Genomic DNA, 15,449 nt, shown 5'->3' with positions numbered 1-15,449 from the left:
CAACAAGTTCTTCAGTATCTAAATGCAAAAATGTTCATAATTGTTTGAATAAAACAGACTACTATATAGACTATATATATATATATATATATATATATATATATATATATATATATATATATATATATATTAGTGCTGGGCAACGATTAATCTAGATTAATCTCATCCAAAATAAAAGTTTATGTGTACATAATATATGTGTGTGTATTGTGTATATTTATTATGTATATATGAATACACACCCATGTATGTATATATTTAAGAAAAATGTGTTATGTTAATATATTAAATATATTTATATATCATATAAATTATATTAATATAAATATATACATGTAAATACATGTAAATATTTTCAAAATATATACTGTATGTGTGTGTCTTTATATACACATAATAAATATTCACAGTACACACAGATATATTATATAAACAAAAACTTTTATTTTGGATGAGATTAATCTAGATTAATTGTTGCCCAGCACTAATATATATATATATAGGTCAGTGGCCCTTGGCTTGGTATTGTTGGCAGAATTCGGCCCTCTGCGAAAACTAATTCAGGAACCCTGCATTAAAGTTGTCACGAATCTGGTCTGTACTTCCATTCACTCACCACCAGAGGTCACTCACTCACCATCATCCATCGCACAGATCACACAGCTGCCACATATTACAATTGCACTGATTGCACACACAGCTCTCACTAATCACACACTCTATTTCAACCCTGGACTTTCCTTCCGTCACGGCCGAGTATTGTATGCATTATCGCTGCCTTACAGAGCCCCGTTAGTTTCCCTAGTCTTGCCTTGCCTTTGTCGGATTGTGTTTTCCCCTGCCTGGACTATCGCTGACGTTTTGGATTACCTCTCCTGTCTCGCCCCTTTGGATACTGTTCGCCGATCGTTGACCCACGCTTGTCTCAGTTTACTCTTTGTCTCACCCATGTTATACCTGTTTGCCACTGTTTGACCCTGCCTGTTATGACCACGTCTCTCTTCAATAAAAGTCTGCAGATGGATCCGCACGTCTCACGTCTCGTCAGCCCCGTAACAGAATACTCGGCCACACAAGGATCCAGCAGCTTTTCATGCGGATATTGGCCAGGTATGGACACTGCAAGACTGTTATTAACCCTCGAGCAGGGAGTGCGATCGCTCGAGGATTATATACAAGAGTATTTAGATGTGGCCTATTTTTCTGATCTGCCGGACTGTGTACTCATAGACTTCTTTTGCGAGGGCATTAACCAGCCGCTCAAATCACGACTCATTCGTGAGGGTCCCCGTTCGTCTTTAAGTGATTTTATGGACTATGCTCTATTGACTGTTGGTTCATCGTTCACTGTGGGTGTCGCAGAGGAACGCGACACCGCACTCAATTGTATGATCGCAACCGTCAAGCCAAGACACAGCCGATCTTCACGAGTCAAGCCAAGACACAGCCGATCTTCACAAGTCAAGCCAAGTCAAAGCTGATCTTCATGAGCTAAGTCAAGTCACCGCTGATCGCCATGAATCAAGTCAAGTCAAAGCTGATTTTCATGAGCTAAGTCAAGTCATAGTTAATGTCAAAGAGTCCAATCAAGTCACAGTTGATGTCAGAGAGTCAAATCAAGTCACAATTGGTCGTCATCAACCGAGTCACGTCTCAACTGATCTCCCAGAATCTTGCCCCGTCTCCGCTGCTCGTCCAGAGTCACGTCACGTCTCCGCTGCTCGTCCAGAGTCACGTCACGTCTCCGCTGCTCGTCCAGAGTCACGTCACGTCTCCGCTGCTCGTCCAGAGTCACGTCACGTCTCCGCTGCTCGTCCAGAGTCACGTCACGTCTCCGCTGCTCGTCCAGAGTCACGCCACGCTCCGCTGCTCGTCCAGAGTCACGTCACGTCTCCGCTGCTCGTCCAGAGTCACGTCACGTCTCCGCTGCTCGTCCAGAGTCACGTCACGTCTCCGCTGACCGTCCAGAGTCACGTCACGTCCGGGCAGACACACCCAGATCATCAAGGTCAGTCTTCCACTATCCCAGTTTGATGTCTAGTTTGAGGGATGTACCGCTGGTGTCTGCACGCATGGCTGGTATCCCCAAACCAACTCCCTCTAACCCTCCTGTTCTTATGCATATTCCCCTGTCTGAGGCACTTCCCCGGATGGGAATCGCTTTGTGTTGCGTTTGGGCTGCGTACACCACCGCAGAACTGCCCGAGGTGGTGGCGCCCGCTGTAGCTTCTCCAGAGGTGGCGGTCCACGCTGCAGAACCTCCAGAAGCGGCGGGGCTCGCGTCGGCCCCTTGTATGGTGGTGGCACCCAGTAATGTACTCTCAACCAGTTGTGTTGCGGTCGAAGAGACCGTTACTAAACTCTCCCTGTGTCCTGAGTTTACTGCTGTAGAACCTCCAGAGGTGGCGGCAGCTGCTGCAGAACCTCCAGAGGTGTCAGCGGTATCGTCGGTGAACTCTCGTTCTGTCCTGTCACAGCTATGGAGGCCGTCAATGAACTCTCGTTCTGTCCTGTCATGGCTATGGAGGCCGTCAATGAACTTTCGTTCTGTCCTGTCATGGCTATGGAGGCCGTCAATGAACTCTCGTTCTGTCCTGTGACAGCTATGGAGGCCGTCAATGAACTTTCTGTGTTCCCTGCCTCGGTCCTTGGGTGCGTGCATGTTCTCTCTCCTTTTTATGTCTCTGTTCTCCCTAGGTCCCAGGCTCTGCTGTGGGTTCCTAATCCGTCGTAGTGGGCTCCTGCTCTATCTGCTCCACCGTGGTGGTCTGCGGGTCCGTCTGCTCCGCTCTGGTGGTCTTCTGCTCCACCTGTTCCATCTGCTCCGCTGTGGTGGTCCACTATCTGGCTCTGGTGGTCTTCTGCTCCGCCCTGGTGGGCTCCTGCTCTATCTGCGCTGCCGTGGTGGTCTGCTGTCTGGCTCTGGCAGTCTTCTGCTCCGCCCTGGTGGGCTCCAGTCCCGTCGGCTCCGCCCTGGTGGGCTCCAGTCCCGTCCACTCTGCCCTGGCTTCCTGCTCTGCCGGCTCTGCCTTGGTCCCCGGTCACTCCGCTTCCACAGGGACCTTCTGCTTTTGCATCATTCTGCTTTGCATCACAGGAATAACATTACATTTTATTATATATATATATATATTATTATTATTTTTATTATTATTAACACATTCACAATGCAGCCTTGATGAGCAGAAGATATTTATTTCAAAATCATTAATAATTGTAATGTTTCCAAACTTTTGGCAGGTACTTTAATAATAACAATTCTATTAATATTTTATAATTATATTATATCATTATCATGATTATTAAATGCTGCTTTTTATTTTTACAGGACAATAGCATGTATTACAATATAAGATATATCTTTTAATGTGCTAAAATGTATTTTTTTTTAATAAGTGCTGGGGGCGTGGCTTGGGGCGTGGTCATATTTTCCTGCTTTTTTTGTCTCTAGCTGATCACATGCCTGTTTCCTTTTTTTTTTTTCTTATTGAAAGGTTAGATTTTTGTGATTATTTTATTTATTTTTTTAATGAAAGATCAAAGTATAAACAATACAGATTTTTATTTTTTACAGGCGGCTTTGATCTTATTTATTAAGGGTGCCAATAATTCTGACCACGACTGTAAGAATGAGAACTGATATGCGACACATGCATACTTGCACTCTATCCAGTGATAAACATAGCATGTGGCCCTTGACCCATTTTATTTGACACAGAATTCTGGCATGATCGTGTCATTATTAATCAATCAACACAATACCACCCTGAAATTACTTTGCACTGTTGAAATATGGTCTTGGCAAGATATTTGGCTAAATATTTTTTTATGAGTGCTACTATTTCACATTCAATATTCTAGGCTAAATTAGAGGGATATAAGTCACTTTTATGGATGTTCCTTTACAAACTTAATAGTTTTTTCTTTTCTTTTTTCTTTTTCTTTTTATTTCTTTTTTTATTAGAAGGATATGACCATGGTGATGATGAGTTTTACCTGTCCATGATCTTATCCACAAATACCACAGTTAAGTTCTAATAAAGTCTGTAAAAATGTTCAGTTCTAATAAACACACATTTCAGGAAAAAAATTATTCAATTATATGACAAAATTAATATTACAGAATATTCTGGAAAAAAAAAATATCCCTGCATATAATTAATTTTTTTTTTTTTTGTGAATTGTTTTGCAATAAAGTGTAATTTTAAACTCAAATCCCTCAAATAAAAAAAGTATCTAAACCAAACTGAAGCCATAATCACCACTTCTGTGATTCTCCTTACATTAATGTGTTACTAGCAGTGCGCGACATGTAACATTGCGCAGAAACTAACGTTTTAAATCTGAGGCGACATCCAGCTGGATACGTTAGTGAGAATGGGGCGAAAAGAGCAGGAGAAACGGAAGAGATGTCCCCACCAATGTCAAAAGCAAACCTACGCCCTTGCACAGAATATTGAACATATGTTCAAAAAGACTGCGAAACAGAGTAAGGATTTTATGTTTACTACCTAATAGATGATATAGCTAACCCTAGCTACGTGGTAGCTAATAATCGTCAACCTAGGATTGCCAACTGTCCCGTATTAGACCAGGGTAAAGTTGGTTTTATATTCGCACATTCACACAATTCCACGTTCAATAACTTTCTAATTATATGTGCAAATTCATTTTTTTTTTCACAATTGATCAATATGGCGAAATATTGTTTTGATAGCATATTTACTTGCGAATGTCCACCGAATGTCTAATGTAGTGCGGGAAATTCGTTAGGGACCATCTAAAAAGTTCTAATTGTTTTTCATTGTGTGCAAACAGACAACTACGTTTTAACCAACTACAGATGTACTGGCAAATATCACTCACATTATGTCTTCTAATGTTATAGATTTTCCTTTAGCAACAATAAAAATTGCATTATAATGATGGTGTTTGAAAAGATGTTTAGGAAATTAAAAAGAATGAACATGTACATGAACTGTAATTTGGTAACAATCCAGACAAGTGGAAAATCACGTGTAATCTCCTGAACATAGTTAATGGCATAGTTAAAACAACTTTTTTTAATTTATTCATTTGCCTCAAAATTAACAAGAATTGTGTTGGTGTGTTGGTTTTAACAATGACATATGATTTATTTCAATAAGTTTTGAAAGCATGTGTGAACTGCTCCAAAGCAAGTTGGAGAACATACTACATCCCATGTCTTGCTGTTTTATTCACCTCTGTTTTTCTGATTTTAAGTGTGATAAAGACTTAACAGTGTTCTCCAGGTGTTGAATGAAAAGAAAGGCTAAACTATATTTTATGTTTTCCTGTTTTATGAAATCTTTGTTTAACATTTAAACTCTCACAATTCTCACATTGATTGATGTTTACAGTCCTGCAGAAATATCACTCTCTGAGGTACTGAATCCATCAGATACACTAAAAAGAGTACCTTTCACTGTACCTTCCTCATCTGCGTCTGTCATGAAGATTGCTGATTTGGCATCTAAGGGGGTGTTCTGAACCTCGATTCGCTCTCTTTCTGGCTTCCGAAGGTAAACGGCCGCGGGCCCGAAACACTCCATTTCACCATCTCCCATGGTAGTACTTTTCTGTTAAAAGGTTAATATGTAAAACAATGTAGGTGTCAAACTTACTTAAGTTATGAAAACAATGTTCCACTATTAATTATTCTTTTGCATTAACATAGTACTTTCATTAAAGATGTGGTATTTCATTATGTGTACATCCAAGCTGCCCACCTTTTTGTTTTCAAGGCCAGAAAGGTTTCTGCTAGGTTCTGTTAAGTGCATGGACACAGACTATTTAATAGATATTGTTTTCTGTTAATATATAATTTAATGTATGCCCTTTTTCTTTTAACAATATCAAACATTCCTATTAATATTATAAGTAATTTTATATTATTAATTAAATTAATAATTTTGGCACAGCAGAGTCTTGACTCACCTTCCAGTGGTTGGCAGTCCCTGAGGTCCAAGATGTCTCCTTTTATATAGACAATGTTGTCTCAGCAGTGCAGCCGCTGTATTTGGTTATAATGGGCTGGGTTTTACTTTCTATTTATGATAAATGTGTTCTGTTCTGTTTTTATCCTAGGATACAGTTACACGCCTCCATAAAGTGATTGATAAGAGAAGTCAATGTAATGTCTTTGCATTTAAATCATTTCACTTGTACCTTCAAGCACTTGATATGCATAGCATCAGTGGGCCAAAAAAGTCTAAAAGCTATTTTTTTCCCCCCTTTTATGAAGGTCATTGTCACACCCCTGGACTGTTTTGTTGCGTTTTTGCTCCCCATGTGTCCCCTGTGACCCAGTTTTTTTCCCCTGTCTGATTGTGTTAATTTGATTCCAGGTGTGTCTCCTTAGTTCCTTGATTGTCCTGTCTTTATAAGCCCTAGTCTGTTCAGTTTGTGTTCATCGGGTCTACCAGTTACGTTCGTGTGTCATCCCTTGTTCCATGTGTGGATATACCCTGTGTGTTGGAAATAAAAGTCAAGTCAAGTCACCTTTATTTATATAGCGCTTTTACAATACAGATTGTGTCAAAGCACTTAACAGTATCAAATTGGAGGATAGAGTGTCAGTAATGTATAATGATAAGATTAAACACTCAATTTTCAGTTAAAGGCATTTCATTATTGAATTCAGAGATGTCATTGTCTAGCTCAGTTTAGTTTAAATAGTATCTGTGCAATCAAATCGGTGATAATCGCTAGAAATTAAGTGTCCCTGACTGAGCAAGCCAGAGGCGACAGCGGCAAGGAACCAAAACCCCCTCCGAGACAGAATGGAGAAAAAAAAACCTTGTGAGAAACCAGGCTCAGTCGGGGGGCCAGTTCTCCTCTGACCAGACGAAACCCGCAGTTCAAAAGTTTATATTTCTATTTTAATTTTGTTGCAATTTCTAACAATAGTAGTATTATGTAGTTAGGTATTTTATTATATTTGAGTTATTTTGTTATTTTTGGTTGATATATCTGGGGATATATCTATCTAATTAATGCAGCCTAACAATCCTTTAACGGATTTGAATAATAGAAGTGTATTAGTGTGTTATGTGTAAGCCAGGCTAAAGAGATGGGTCTTTAATCTAGATTTAAACTGACAGAGTGTGTCTGCCTCCTGAACAGTGTTAGGTAGATTGTTCCAGAGTTTGGGTGCTAAATAGGAATATTATCAAACGGCCAGAGTTTTGAGAACGCAGCGGACGTGGAGGACTATAATGCGATAAGAGCTCGCTCAAGTACTGAGGAGCTAAACCATTCAGGGCTTTATAAGTAATTAACAAGATTTTAAAATCTATCCGTTGCTTCATAGGGAGCCAGTGCAGTGTTGACAGAACCAGGCTAATATGGTCATATTTCCTGGTTCTAGTAAGGACTCTAGCTGCTGCATTTTGGACTAACTGTAGTTTGTTGATCAAGCGTGCAGAACAACCACCTAATAAAGCATTACAATAGTCTAACCTTGAAGTCATAAACGCATGAATTAACATTTCTGTATTTGACGTTGAGAGCATTGGTCGCAATTTAGATATGCTTTTGAGATGAAAAAATGCAGTTTTACAGATGCTAGAAACATGGCTTTCAAATGACAGATTGCTATCGAACAGCACACCTAGGTTCCTGACTGATGAAGAAGAATTGACAGAGCAGCCATCAAGTGTTAGATAATGTTCTAGGTTATTACATGTGGGGTTTTTAGGTCCGATAATTAACACCTCTGTTTTTTCTGAATTTAGCAGTAAAAATTATTCGTCATCCAGTTTTTATATCGACTATGCATTCCGTTAGTTTCTCAATTTGGTGTGTTTCACCGGGCCGAAGAAATATAGAGCTGAGTATCATCAGCATAACAGTGAAAGCTAACACCATGTCTCCTGATAATATCTCCCAAGGGTAACATATAAAGCGTGAAAAGTAACGGCCCTAGTACTGAGCCTTGAGGTACTCCATACTGCACTTGTGATCGATATGATACCTCTTCATTCACTGCTACGAACTGATGGCGGTCAGATAAGTACGATTTGAACCATGCTAAGGCACTTCCACTAATGCCAACAAAGTTTTGTAGTCTATTCAAAAGAATGTTGTGGTCGATAGTGTCGAACGCAGCGCTAAGATCCAGTAGAACTAATAAAGAGATACAACCACGATCAGATGATAGAAGCAGGTCATTTGTAACTCTAATGAGAACAGTCTCAGTACTATGATACGATCTAAATCCTGACTGGAATTCCTCACAGATATCATTTTTCTCTAGGAAGGAATATAATTGTGAGGATACTACCTTTTCTAGTATCTTTGACAGAAAAGGTAGATTTGAGATCGGTCTGTAATTAACTAGATCTTTGGGGTCAAGTTGTGGTTTTTTAATGAGAGTCTTAATAACAGCCAATTTGAAGGTTTTGGGGACATATCCTAAAGACAATGATGAATTAATAATAGCCAAAAGAGGATCTATGACTTCTGGAAGCAGCTCTTTTAGTAGTTTAGATGGAATCGGGTCTAACATGTTGTTGGTTTAGATGATTTAACAAGTTTATACAATTCTTCCTCTCCCACAGTAGAGAATGAATGAAATTATTCCTCAGGGGATCTATAGTGCGCTATCTGATGCGATACTGTAGCTGACGGCTGCAAGGATACAATTTTATCTCTGATAGTATCGATCTTGGAAGTGAAGTAGTTCATAAAGTCATTACTGCTATGCTCTTGGGAAATGCCAACACCTGTTGATGCTTGATTTTTCGTTAATTTAGTTACTGTATTGAATAAATACAGAGGGTTATGTTTGTTTTCTTCTAGAAGATATGAAAAGTAATCAGATCTAGCCGTTTTTAATGCTTTTCTGTAGGATAGGGTACTTTCCCGCCAAGCTAAACGAAATACCTCTAATTTAGTTTTCCTCCAGCTGCACTCCATTTTCCGGGCTGCTCTCTTTAGGGCGCGGGTGTGCTCATTATACCACGGTGTTGGACTCTTATCCTTAATCTTCCTTAAGCGTAAAGGAGCAACCGCATCTAGAGTGCTAGAAAAGAGAGAGTCCATAGTTCCTATTACATCATCAAGTTGTTCTGAGCTATTGGATATACTGAGGAACTGAGATAAGTCAGGAAGATTATTTATAAAGCAGCCTTTTGTGGTAGAAGTGATGGTTCTACCATATTTGTAACAAGAAGTTGGCTTTACAGCTTTAGCTATATGGAATATACAGGAGACTAGATAATGATCTGAGATGTCATCGCTCTGCTGTAAAATTTCAACGCCACTGATATCAATTCCATGTGACAGTATTAAATCTAGAGTATGATTTCGACAATGAGTAGGTCCTGACACGTGTTGTTTAACACCAATTGAGTTTAGAATGTCTATAAATGCTGATCCCAACGAATCTCTTTCATTATCATCATGGATATTAAAATCACCAACGATTAGGACTTTATCTGCAGTCAGTACTAACTCCGATAGAAGATCAGAAAATTCTTTAATAAAGTCTGTATGGTGCCCTGGTGGCCTGTATACAGTAGCCAGTACAAACATCACAGGGGATTTATCGTTAACACTTGTTTCTTTGGATAACGTTATATGAAGCACCATTTCTTCGAACGAATTATACTTGAAACCCGACCTCTGAGAGATACTGAAAATATTTCTATAAATTGTAGCAACACCTCCCCCTTTACCTTTTGGACGCGGTTCATGTTTGTAACCGTAATCTTGGGGTGTACACTCGTTTAAAGTAATGTAATCATCTTGTTTTAGCCAGGTTTCTGTCAGACAAAGCACATCTAGTTTATGGTCAGTGAACATATCATTTACAAAAAGTGCTTTTGAAGAAAGGGATCTAATATTCAATAAGCCAAGCTTTATCATGTGTTTATCTGTATTATATAGTTTTTTTATTTGTTGAACATCAATTAAATTGTTACTATTACTTTGGTTTGGATGTTTTCTGTATTTTCTAGTTCGGGGAACAGACACAGTCTCTATAGCGTGATATCTAGATGAAAAAGATTCTATGTGCTGAGAGTTAACTGACTTTGGTGACGTGAGGCAGCTAGCAGACGATCGGTTTAGCCAGTCTGTCTGCTTCCTGACCTGGGCTCCAGTTAGTCAAGTACAAACTCTAAGACTATGTGCCATATTTCTAGAGAGAAGAGCGGCACCACCACAGGAGGGATGAACACCATCTCTTTTCAACAGGTCAGGTCTGTCCCAAAAATTCTTCCAATTGTCTATAAAGCCTATGTTATTTTGCGGGCACCACTTAGACATCCAGCCATTAAGTGACGACAGTCTGCTATGAATCTCATCGCCACGGTAAGCAGGGACCGGTCCAGAGCATATTACAGTGTCTGACATCGTACTTGCAAGTTCACACACCTCTTTAACATTATTTTTGGTGATCTCCGACTGGTGAAGTCGAACATCATTAGCGCCGACGTGGATAACAATCTTACTGAATTTACTTTTAGCATTAGTCAGCACTTTTAAATTTGCCAAGATGTCAGGCGCTCTGGCTCCTGGTAAACAATGGACTATGGTGGCTGGTGTCTCTATTTTCACGTTCCGTACAATAGAATCGCCAATAACTAGAGCACTTTCATCAGGTTTCTCAGTGAGTGCATCACCGAGTGGGGAGAACCTGTTTGATGTTCTGATCGGAACGGAAGAGTGGTGTTTTGACCCACGACTATGCCGCCTCACTGTCACCCGGTTGCCCTGCTGCACGGGCTCAACCGAAACCGAACAATGTACAGGACTCCCTGAGCTAGTCGCATCCAAAGCAGTATCTACAGTCCTCACATTCTTACTGTCCTCAACTAAAGTTTGGATGCGTGTCTCTAGTTCTAAAACCTTCTCTGTCAGCCTAACTATTTCCCTGCATTTATCACATGTGAATCCCTCGCTGCTGACAGAGACAGATAAACTATACATGTGGCAGACAGTGCAAACAACAATAGCAGGAGAAGAAGCCATTACTCACCGTGATTGATGAATGATACCAACTTAACTTACCACTTACCACTGTTGTTTGATGAGCTCGTGAAAAACGGAGCGAGGAAAAAATAAAATAATAATAGGCGCGAATAGAAATGCAAATGGAACCGCGAGTGACAAGCTAACGGGCTAACAAGCTGCACTCGCGGTTTTTAAAGGCGAACGATCAAATTAGTTAGATTAGTTTGAAAGATAACATCAGAAATATGGTGGGAATTAAGTTATATATTATCACTTTAGACAAAAGGGATTGAAAGTAAGGTAGAGATTCAATAAAAAGCGAAGGTACACGGAGCTACAAACACAAACCTCTCAGCAGCACAACAGACTGAAGCAATCGAACTCAGAGAGCAGAGACCAAGTTAGTGGCAAGCAAAAGTCTACTCCGTTTATCCACGGCTCCGTGTTCCTTCCGGCAGTGACCGTGACAGTCATACAGCATATACAGGTGCTGGTCATATAATTAGAATATCATCAAAAAGTTGATTTATTTCACTAATTCCATTCAAAAAGTGAAACTTGTATATTATATTCATTCATTACACACAGACTGATATATTTCAAATGTTTATTTCTTTTCATTTTGATGATTAGAGCTTACAGCTCATGAAAGTCAAAAATCAGTATCTCAAAATATTAGAATATTTACATTTGAGTTTCAATAAATGACCATCCCTACAGTACAAATTCCGGGTATCTCTTGTTATTTGAAACCATAATAATGGAGAAGACTGCTGACTTGACAATGGTCCAGAAGACGAACATTGATGCCCTCCACAAAGAGGGTAAGTCACAGAGGGTCATTACTGAAAGGTGTGGCTGTTTACAGAGTGCTGTATCAAAGCATATTAAATGCAAAATTGACTGGAAGGAATAATTTGGGTAGGAAAAGGTGCACAAGCAACAGAGATGACTGCAAGCTTGAGAATACTGTCAAGCAAAGCTGATTCAAACACTTGTGAGAGCTTCACAAAGAGTGGACTGTGTAGAAGATTTTTATTGATATTAATTAGAATTACTTGGACGTAATCAAGGTGAATTTTGCCAAAAATGTATCTGTTGAATCTGCCAATATATTCTGAAGGCCTTTGTGTCAAAATGTGTACGTGGCAAAGCACATCTGGAAGAAATGAGGAGGGGGCTTTTTCCCCCTTTAACATAACAAAGTGAGGATGGTCTTCTCTCCTATGGGACAGATAGAATTACGTACACTAGCAAAATATAGAATGGTACACGTGGGGTTCAATGTATAGAAACCCCCTCCCTTTGTAATTTTTGAGTATATATACGAGAGACAAAGAGCATTCGGGAGAACTCCTTTGCAAACGAGTTTTCGGTTTTATCCCATTAAAAAATAAAACCTACTCTGGAATCAAACTCTGGCACTGCGTTTTGTTCTTTGAACTGCGGAGGACGACACTTCAACTGAAGCTGGAGTCAGTGCATCAAGAGTCACCACGCTCAGACGTCTTCAGGAAAAGGGCTACCAAGCCACTTCTGAACCAGAGACAACGTCAGAAGCATCTTACCTGGGCTGTGGCTCAGTGGTCCAAAGTCCACTTTTCAGATGAAAGTAAATTTTGCATTTCATTTGGAAATCAAGGTCCTAGAGTCTGAAGGAAGAGTGGAGAGGCACAGAATCCAAGTTGCTTGAAGTCCAGTGTGAAGTTTCCATAGTCTGTGATGATTTGGGCTGCCATGTCATCTTCTGGTTTTGGTCCACTGTGTTTTCTGAAGTCCACAGTCAACGCAGCCATCTACCAGGAAATTTTAGAGCACTTCATGCTTCCTTCTGCTGACAAGCTTTATGGAGATGCTGATTTCATTTTCCAGCAGGACTTGGCACCTGCACACAGTGCCAAAGCAACCAGTATCTGGTTTAAGGACCATGGTATCCCTGTTCTTAACTGGCCAGCAAACTCGCCTGACCTTAACCCCATAGAAAATCTATGGGGTATTGTGAAGAGGAAGATGCGATATGCCAGACACAACAATGCAGAAGAGCTGAAGGCCACTATCAGAGCAACCTGGGCTCTCATAACACCTGAGCAGTGCCACAGACTGATCGACCGCATTGCTGCAGTAATTCAGGCAAAAGGAGCCCCAACTAAGTATTGAGTGCTGTACATGCTCATACTTTTCATTTTCATACTTTTCAGTTGGCCAAGATTTCTAAAAATCCTTTCTTTGTATTGGTCTTAAGAAATATTCAAATTTTCTGAGATACTGATTTTGGGATTTTCCTTAGTTGTCAGTTATAATCATCAAAATTCAAAGAAATAAACATTTGAAATATATCAGTCTGTGTGTAATGAATGAATATGATATACAAATTTCACTTTTTAAATGGAATTAGTGAAATAAATCAACTTTTTGATGATATTCTAATTATATGACCAGCACCTGTAAATGGTTTATTCCCTCTATACCCATTTTAAGCTGAATGTCTTTCCTGTGGCAGATGCTCCACTGACTGGAGATTCACACGAGATGAAAATGTCTATACTGTAAACCTCACTTTACTTAAACAGAACATTTTTTTTTATTTAATTTTTATTTAAACAGGACGATGTTTTTTTTGTTTTTTTCCCCACAACCTAAACCATGGAGTGTAAAATACATTCCGCAATAAAAAGTAGGAAAGAGTAGATTAAAAAGGCCCAATGATCAATAACGATACAACAAATTTCATTTGCCCTCCTGTTTTTGTTTTGTTCAACAGAAAATTGTTGGTAGTTTATTTTGTTGTTCCCAAAATTTTTCTTTCTGCACCTATTGTCTGAACTGAACTAGGCAAAAAAGCTTTCAAGTATGCTGTACCCTATGGATTGGAATTCTCTATAAATTAAATTAAAGCTATAATTTGTGTCTTTGAAAACAATATCATATTTTAAAAAATATATAATTTGATAATTGGAGGATGAGTCAATAATTTGTAAATGTTTGTGTATATGTGTATAAATTACACTTGGCTGCCTATCTTGGCCAGGACTCTCATGTAAAAGTTATTTTTAATCTCAGAGAGGTCTTACCTCAATAAATAAATAAATAAAATTAGACAAATATATCCAAGCTGATTCCCCTTTTCTAAAGGGCAATAAATTAAGTATTCAAGACAAGCATAATGCAGCTGTCTAAATAAATGCTTCTACTCTGTCCACACAGATGAAAAGTTCTGTAATGATTAGTATATTTGTTTTGGCAAGAGTGAATGTCCTTGACATTTGGCTGAGTGGGAATGGGAATCAGACACTCAGGTGTAACAAAGTGAAATGTCTGTCACAGTTTTTCCATCTCCTTACGGTAATGAAATAAAAAATTCTATGTGTTGTAATACTACGAAGCACTAGAGGGGCGCTCGTAAGACACTCCTGGATTGTATATCAGGCGAGTAGTTGCTAGGGATGGGCGATACCTCTTATTTTATTTTCGATCCGATACTGATATTTTCAAGCCCAGTATCGTCGATACCGATACCTCTAAACTAAACTGATCTTTTAAATTATTAAAAGAATATAATCAGTAATTATACTCACTTTTTTTTTTTTTACATTTCATAGACCTTTTGATTACACTGTCAGAAATAAAATATACTAAAATTGTAATCTCAAAGGTGCACCTATACCCCTAAAAGGGAGCATATTAGTACCATAAAAGTATGCATGCTTTAAGGTAAAAATAAACATGGTGTTACATAAGTACTAAAATGTATTATTATTATTACCATGGTAAATTTGTGGTTACTGCAGTTTTATTACAAACACTGTGGTAAACTGTGGTTACTGTAATAAAACCATGGTTAATTTTTGTAAAAGGTTGCCAGGCTGTTGTACCCCTAAAGGTGTTACAGAAGCAGACTTAGGCCGGGAATCAGATTGATAACAGATGTTTATTTAGATTGAGCAGAGCAATAGGGACTGAAAGTGGTGAGTATGATGTCCAGTAGACCAGTTGACTACTGATGAGAAGTTGATTGGAGATTTTCGTCTTGACAGGGATACTAGGAATACGAGCCAGAGCACACACCTCACACAGGCGGAGTAACAGACTTCGGGAACAGATCACTGGAGCAGACAGACTGGGGTACGCCGGAGACACAATGCTGGAGAGAACACTGGAGGTAAGTAGCAGGGAAGTCACTGTGATAGCATAAGGAGTCTACTTCGTAAAAATGAGACCAGACATTGAGGTGTCATGAGGTGTGTGCTTTTATGCCAGTGTTGATTGGTGACCAAATGATGTGCAGGTGTGGCTGATTAGAGCTCGGGTGAGAGAGTGCGTTGTGACTGGCTGGTGACAGAGCCTTGTTGATCCGTAACATTACCCCCCTCTCCACGGCCCGCTCCCGAGGGCTGAGGACCCCGACGTCGTGGTGGTCTACCTCTACCCCTGGGCGTTGGACGATCCGGGTGACTTGAATGGAAATCATC

At 39.5% G+C, this 15,449-nt stretch overlaps 1 protein-coding gene across 3 annotated transcripts; it reads right to left on the bottom strand.

Moving 5' to 3' along the window:
- Positions 1 to 483: 483 nt before the first annotated feature.
- LOC131547801 (uncharacterized) lies at positions 484 to 6,801 on the bottom strand. 3 transcript variants are annotated; one of them, XM_058788477.1, is made up of 2 exons: positions 5,453 to 6,801; positions 484 to 3,081 (listed from the first exon to the last, which is right to left on the bottom strand). In XM_058788477.1, exon 2 carries the CDS (start codon positions 2,660 to 2,662, stop codon positions 2,021 to 2,023), a length of 642 nt encoding a protein of 213 aa, XP_058644460.1. In that variant the 5' UTR covers positions 2,663 to 3,081; positions 5,453 to 6,801; the 3' UTR covers positions 484 to 2,020. The 3 variants fall into 2 exon arrangements, with proteins under 3 accessions (XP_058644459.1, XP_058644460.1, XP_058644461.1); XM_058788476.1 differs by having other exon boundaries at positions 5,441 to 6,801.
- Positions 6,802 to 15,449: the final 8,648 nt, after the last annotated feature.

The sequence above is a fragment of the Onychostoma macrolepis genome, chromosome 10 (assembly GCF_012432095.1).
Source record: "Onychostoma macrolepis isolate SWU-2019 chromosome 10, ASM1243209v1, whole genome shotgun sequence".
NCBI classification, from domain to species: Eukaryota; Metazoa; Chordata; class Actinopteri; order Cypriniformes; family Cyprinidae; genus Onychostoma; species Onychostoma macrolepis.
Note: the sequence above shows the minus strand (reverse complement) of the source record. Positions and strands in the feature narration are given on the sequence as shown.